We start from the raw sequence: 7,473 nt of genomic DNA, 5'->3' as shown, positions 1-7,473 counted from the left end.
AAACATTTCAATGTAATGAATAAAGTATTTCATTTATTATTGAAATTATTTTAATGTTTTGAACAGTAAAATAAAATCACATTATTTTACATTTTTTGTTTTCTTATGTAATTAGCAAAATATTATTTTATTACTTAAAAAGAAAAATTTATCAGTCTTAAAATGTTTTTAAATATTTTTAGGTATACATTATAAATGCGTCTCACATTAAACTTGAAATTGGTATGCATAATAAAAAAAAATAAATACATGGATAATTAAATCTCCTTTTTCATTTGTATTTAAAATATTAATTTGTTGAAGTATATTTTAAAGTTAGACAGTATAAATTTATTCTGGAAAACACAAAATATCTGAAAGATTCCGGATAGTTGATCTTCGATTGTATTGGTCTTCTGGAACGATTATTTCATCCCTGACAAATGTCACCATTACTTGTCTACAAAAGAAAAAGAAAAAGAGTAAATTATTATTGTACACTAATAAATTTACGAAAAATATGCCAATTGTATTTTCTTACTTAGGTAGTTTGATTAAAATATTGAAAATAAGTTATGTATACATATTATAAGCAAGGCTAGGCATCAACAAGTTAAAAAGTTAAAGTTAAATTAAAAAGTTAATTTCATTTTAACTTTTTAAATTAACTAGTTACTTTTGGATTCTCATTAGCTTAACTGTTAACTTACTAAATTACTTTTTAATTAACGTGCAATTAACAAATTCATTTTTCATTTTAAGAAGTAAGTTAAAATAATTTATTTAATTTTTAATTTTATTACATTTCACTATTTCACACTATTTCGTTTTTATGTCAAAAAATATTTACCGTGAATTGTTTAAAGTTAAAAATTTAAATTTTTTCCAATTTAACTTATACATGGAAGAACTGTATAAAGTAAAACACTATAGCCTATAATTTAGTTTTGGGTTAGAAAAAAAATTAGTACGCTAGCGTTATATAAACAAATTAACTTTTTTTAACTTAATAAAAGGTTAATAAAATGTGTGTATTAACTTTTAACTTAACTGAGTTAACCTGTAATTAAACTAACTTTTAACTTTTAAGTTTTTGTTATTGCTGCATATTAACTTAACTGAGTTAAAAAAAAATCATTAACTTGCCCAGCCTTGCTTATAAATATGTTAAAACTATTATTATTAAACAAAAATTGTTAATTAAATGTTTATTTTTACATTTTATACTAGGTAAAACACATTTTATATTTATGCGGTGGGTATAAAACATAAACTGTAATTATTTTACCTATTTTCAATGATCTCTTTGAATTCTTCACTTTCATCATATAAATCTCGATAGTTGTCATTTGAAACAACCACTCCGTCACATTTATGGGCGTAATTGAGTATAATTCTATGAAAAAATAATAATAATAAAGGAGATGATAAATATAATTTTTAAAACTATTTACTGTAGTTAATCAGTTATACATTCATATATCATATTATGTAATAACTATTTTTTTAACCTAAATTTGTCAAAATACAAATCCATAGATACTGGACTAGATTATAGATGAATTTTGGGCAGTTAATATTTCATAACAAGTCGGCAATTCATTAAAATAAATAAAAAAGTTAAATAAAAAGTCTGCTGTCAACAAGTCTCAATTGAAAATTTAGTAAAGCAATCATGAAAAAAATTGTCAATACAGCAATTGATTAGAGTAATAACTAAATTATATAAAACACGTATAATATTATCATTATCTCATATTAGAGATGATAATCAACGTTTCAGTGATATGATTGATTCAACTGAATAGTTTGCTACTATATTTCAGTATTGATGCTAAATCAGATTTTTTGAAAAATCTTACACAACGTATACCGAAAATTTTTTTTCAAAAAATATAGATCAAATTAAAAAATTAAGTTGATTTAAGGATGAACAATGTTTACAAAAAATAATTTTACCTAATTGATTTAAGACACATTAATTAATAAATTATTAGACAAATCTTTCTATGTGCATGCAAACTATTTCACACTTATTTGATATTTTTAAATCAACTAAATCTGGTGAAGATAAAAAGCGCTTTTGACATGGATCTTTTTAAAAAGGTAGTTTCTATGTTTGCACCAAAAAGTGATATGGGCCATAAAATTGACTGACCTAGAATCAGTTGGAGTTGAGCTAAATCTTATAGGTTTGCTAATCATTAAATTACCGGTCATCATGACATGTCATCCTCGTGTTTTGGACTATACGGCTAGGCGTAAAACAGACTTGCCCTTTTTTAACTAAATTATTTAAGATGATATTCAATTTAGACCCAGGTGGTCCCCGTCGATGTTGTGGAATGAATGCAATAATATCTTCATGTCCTAGATCAGCGAAATATTGTATACATAATTCAATTCCCTTTGCCGAAAATGTTCCTGATCCATGTCTAAAAATAAATCAATTTTATAATTTAATATTTTTACGATAATCAAAAACTTAAAAGTTGATAATACATTTTCATAATGTAGGAAACTGTAAAATATATATATAAATATAAAATTAGAATATTTCCAAGTACTTCTGTTCATATCACATAAAATTGTTTGTGATCTTAATGTTTTCATAAGCTATAAATATCTTTATTGTAACGAAATAATTCAGACTTTTAATAAACAAAACTCACGCAAATCCAATATTTAATCCATCAATGATAATAGGTCGTAGTTTTCTTTTGGTTCTAGATCTTGTACCTCTTGAACATACTTGTGGCTTGAACTTCCTAACAGGTTTTTTTTTCAGCGTAATAAAATTCTGTGAGTTAGAAGAATTTTTTTGTGTATCAGTAATAAATCCTCCCAAGTTGTCACCCAAAGAATTAGATTTAGTTATATTTACTTCTTCCCATTTCCATTTACGGTTACGTAAAGAACTATATGAGCTTTTAACTGTCCCTGTTGTAGGACCTAGACGTTCATGCACGGATTTAAAACTATTTGATTTTTCAACAGATTCTTGATTTGATGTATTTTCTTCATCACTGTGATCTGATATAGTAATAATTTCAATGGGTTCAATAGATTTATTTTGAACATGAGTACGAAGATTCATATATTGGAGATCATCATCATCGTCATTCAACGATATTGTATCACTTGAAAATTGTTTATGGACATCTTTATGTGTATTGCTTGAGATAGTAATATCGGTAATATCTATTATTTCATGATTATTGATGTTCAGGGCAGTTTTTTTATGATTTACAGTTGGAGAGTCTTCAAATGTACTATCACCACCGGTAATATTAGTAATATCAATTATTTCATGATTATTGATGTTCAGGGCAGTTTTTTTATGATTTACAGTTGGAAAGTCTTCAAATGTACTATCACCACCGGTAATATTAGTAATATCTATTATTTCATGATTATTGATGTTCAGGGCAGTTTTTTTATTATTTACAGTTGTAGGGTTATCAAATGTACTATCACCACCGGTAATATTAGTAATATCTATAATTTCATCATTTGTAATGTTTGGTACTGTTACTTTGGAAGAAACTGTTTTTATACTTTTAAGTTCATCAGTTGAAAGGGAATTGTCATTGTTATCCTCTATTACATCAACTACACTTGCATTTGGCTTATTAATGTTTATACCTACCATTTTGGGTATCATTTCTTCTACAATCAAATTCCTAGAATTCTTAGCAGACCGATGTTGTTTTTTTAATGAAATTGTAATTTTCCGCCTATTCTTTACTTTTTCCATCATATATCTGTAAAATACTTTAAATACAAACTAATTATACAACGACATTATACAAATATTTGTATTTGATAAGTTATAAACATCTAAATATCTTATTCAACACAAATATTAAACCATCAACTGTTCTTTATAAAAATATATATTATTAACTTTGTGGAAAATGTAAAAACACTCGTAGTTATCCAAACTATTTTACATTTTTTAAACTAATGAGTACTAGAGTACTTAAATTAAAATTACTTAACAGAGTTAACAAATACTTATAATAATTATTGTTTGTTAAAGTGATTTTCTAATATTAAATATATTTAAACCATATTTTTCTAAAAACTCTACTTAGATAGGTAGGTACGTACAATATTATACTTTTCATATTTTAAAATAGTTTACTTATTTTTATAGTTATAATGATTGGACAATACAGAATATCACAAACCAATGATAATGTTTATACAGATAAGACTAGTGTAGCCAAAACATAAAATTAATAACTTCATTTTCATTTTTTTTTTGCATTAGTGTAACATTATCAATATTACTAATACACAAATGTAGTGTGTTCATGATCAAGAAATGTAAATTATTACTTATTAGTATAATTATAGTATAACAATCTTACCATAGAATATAGATTTTAATATGTAAACTCATTGTCAGTGGTATGCACAGCTTTATAAAATGTGAGGGGAATCTCTATGTATAAGATATTAAAGTTTGAGCTCACAAATGTAAACACATTTGTGGTTGAGTCATAGGTTTAGTTTATATTTATTATACATTAATAAATTATACACACTTAGATCATGCATAATTAAGAAATAAAAATCCATGGGGATATGACACATTCTTTGAGCACGACCCTACTCAAAGGTTATACTTACTGTAAATAAAGAAAAGATTTTCTCGTGTACAATAAGAATTTATTATGTTACAACCAAAACTCAAAAGAAAAGCTTATTATAGAAACTTAGAAACTGAATTAGTTTTTATAACATGTGGCAATAATTTTATTTCAGAAAGCAATACAGAGTAAAATTAACAGTATTTGAGTTTTTGAAAATGTCATTTAGATAGAACCGCATGTGATTGGAAAGTTTAGCTTTAGTTATGGTTTACTATTTTACTATGTGTGGAACTTAAATCTTAATACACAATGGTTGGAGCCATGCCCTTCTCACCTGTATAAACAATTTGACACACTTATTATAAGGGCCAAGTCTCTAAATTAGATGGTGGAAATCCACATGTATCGCATATTTAGCCATTGGTCACTGATTAATATATATATTTATATATTTGTCCATAATTAAAATAAAATAAAATAAATAAAGAAATACCAATTCAAATAGATAAATAATATTATGCTACATATCTTTTCTCTTCAGTGTATTCATCTAATTCAGAGACTCGTCGCTTATATATGTGTCAAATTGTTTTAACAGGTGAGATGGGCATGGTTCCAACCATTATATATTATGATCTAGTAGATCCAATAGAACATTTGGTATACCTCAAATTAATCGAGAGGAACACTCATTTTTAGTTTAGGTTAAGTTGAAGTGTTCTATTATATCACTGTATATATTATAATATATAATACCCAGACAGTAATTTTTCGTTTAATAATATTATTATAACATTATAATCACGAATAATATTAGTATAATGTTGTTATAATACTATTATAATATTATCGTTACAAAATGCTGTCTGGATATATATTATACATAAACTATCCATGTAAGACAGAAGTGCTGTCAAACAAAGTATAAAAAAGTTACTGGACGATATTGTTCAATCTATCCTACTGTTTGACGCACCGATCTGGGTTGACAGAATAGGTCATCCAGGGAAGAAAACACTCCTAAAAGTGAGGCAGAACACAGCGCTGAGGATCACATGCGCTTATCAAATGGTCATAATTTGTCAAAATTTGTCTATAGAACAGCGTCCCTGTAACCAGTGGACTTGCTAACTGTAGCACAAAAGACACAACAAAAAGATGCGCACATTATATAGCGCAATGTACAAGCGAGAGAAGTGAAAACCATATACATCCAATGGCAAGAGAGAAGGGAATCTATATTGTCAGGTCTATGGACACATTGGACACACACCAACAAATAAATAACATAGATATATAGATAAACAGAGGTCATGGTGAAGCCACCTTTCAGTTAACACAAGCCCTGACCAGCCTTAGTTGCTTTACCGCTTATTTATTATTTGCAAAGGTTTGGAAAACTGTAGTCTTCTACCTGCTGGTACTGCAAACCAGATAAATACCATGTGCAACACACACTCTTTATCTGTGACACCTGGCTCAATGACACAACAAGAGATTTTAGTGATTTCGTATATCATTAGCCATCAGAAAATTATTCACTCCAGATTCTATGGTGACAATGATGATATCCAGCGAAGAAAACTGGGAAATGATTTCCAACTTCATTTACGATGTGATGAAAAATAGAAAGACAAAGAATTAAGAAGATAGCTACTTCCAGCATAAATATACTAGTCAAGGCACATAATTGTAATGAGCCGAAGGCTAATATTAAGAAGATAGAGCCCCTTTTTAAATGTCTCTTAACTAACGTACCAAGTGCCTCATAGAATATAAAAGTAAATTTCAAGAAATGATGGGGCCTAGGGGGTGAAATTTCAAAAGTCTGTGTCACCCTTAGTCCTTGTTAAACATGTAAAAGATAATTGAATTGTGTCACATTTTTAAGACTTAAGAAGGTTGAAAACCACTGGCTTAGATGGATACTAGTACAATCAACTAGAGTATCAATAAGTCGGCTATAGATCAAGGGTTTTGCGGATGACTCCAGAGCTGTAAAAAAAAACCCTAAAGCAAGCAGCAAAAAGAATAGGACTGAACTTAAATGGAGAGAAAGTCAAAATAATGGAAATTAATTTCAATATTCATTAGTTCTATATTTTTTAAACAAATAACACAGCAAATTGGAATTTTGAAAAAGTAAAAGAATCTCAATACCTCAGCATGATGATAAGCAAGAATAATGATTGGGCACAAGACATTTTTAGATTGATGTGTTCAATATACAGTAGATATAAGATACGAACAACTTCTTAAAATATAATCAAAAATAGGTATATGTTAAAGCATAAGAAATGTTAACCAAATCAGTTTACAAATCAAATTTATATTAGGTATTTTAGAAGCTCTAAAAAGAACTGATGGTGGTCCTAAAAAGGGCCCTTTAGAAAATATGCTTGATTTTATGGGTGAGGGTGGTGTGGGGGTTATTGAGTTCTTTTTATATTAAGAAAATATTTAGGCATACAACTTTTAACTATAAACTTGTACATCCCCCTTCTAAATGTTCTCCCAATTCAAGTACTGTTTAGAAATAATTGTTTTATAATATATATATATATATATATTAATAATCATAAGGTATTCAAAAAATAATTGAAATCATTTATATTGGATAAATTATTGCAAAAAACTCCGCCATATGCTACATATATTATCTTTGTCTTACAAACTTACAATATACCAAATTTTTCGTTCAGAAGAGAGTAGAACCAATTTTGTTTATTTTAGCTTTAATATTACAGTGAAATGATCTAATAAAAAATATAAACATAAGAATATTATTAACTATGCATCTTGTAAACATTTGATAATATAAACATATTAAATCGAGCTAAGAACATTTTTAAATTCTAATATTTTACATAGTTACCTATTACTTATAACTCAC

The 7,473-nt window shown here is 27.0% G+C and overlaps 1 protein-coding gene across 1 annotated transcript; it reads right to left on the bottom strand.

The window, feature by feature from the left end:
- Positions 1–303: 303 nt before the first annotated feature.
- On the bottom strand, positions 304–2,430 carry LOC100573354 (probable ribonuclease ZC3H12D). Its single transcript, XM_029485702.1, has 3 exons — positions 2,193–2,430; positions 1,268–1,375; positions 304–439 (listed from the first exon to the last, which is right to left on the bottom strand). The coding sequence occupies exons 1-3, from the start codon at positions 2,210–2,212 to the stop codon at positions 331–333; spliced, it is 237 nt and encodes a 78-aa protein (XP_029341562.1). The 5' UTR covers positions 2,213–2,430; the 3' UTR covers positions 304–330.
- Between the last annotated feature and the right edge of the window lie 5,043 nt (positions 2,431–7,473).

Source organism: Acyrthosiphon pisum, chromosome X (genome assembly GCF_005508785.2).
Source record: "Acyrthosiphon pisum isolate AL4f chromosome X, pea_aphid_22Mar2018_4r6ur, whole genome shotgun sequence".
In the NCBI taxonomy this organism is placed as follows: Eukaryota; Metazoa; Arthropoda; class Insecta; order Hemiptera; family Aphididae; genus Acyrthosiphon; species Acyrthosiphon pisum.
Note: the sequence above shows the minus strand (reverse complement) of the source record. Positions and strands in the feature narration are given on the sequence as shown.

Coding starts and splice junctions, on each gene's coding strand:
- LOC100573354 (XM_029485702.1), bottom strand. CDS start 2,212: ATGACATGTCATGATGACCG. Junction 1,376..2,192: donor ATGACATGTCATGATGACCG/GTAATTTAATGA, acceptor ATTTTTTCATAG/AATTATACTCAATTACGCCC. Junction 440..1,267: donor AAAGAGATCATTGAAAATAG/GTAAAATAATTA, acceptor TTTCTTTTGTAG/ACAAGTAATGGTGACATTTG.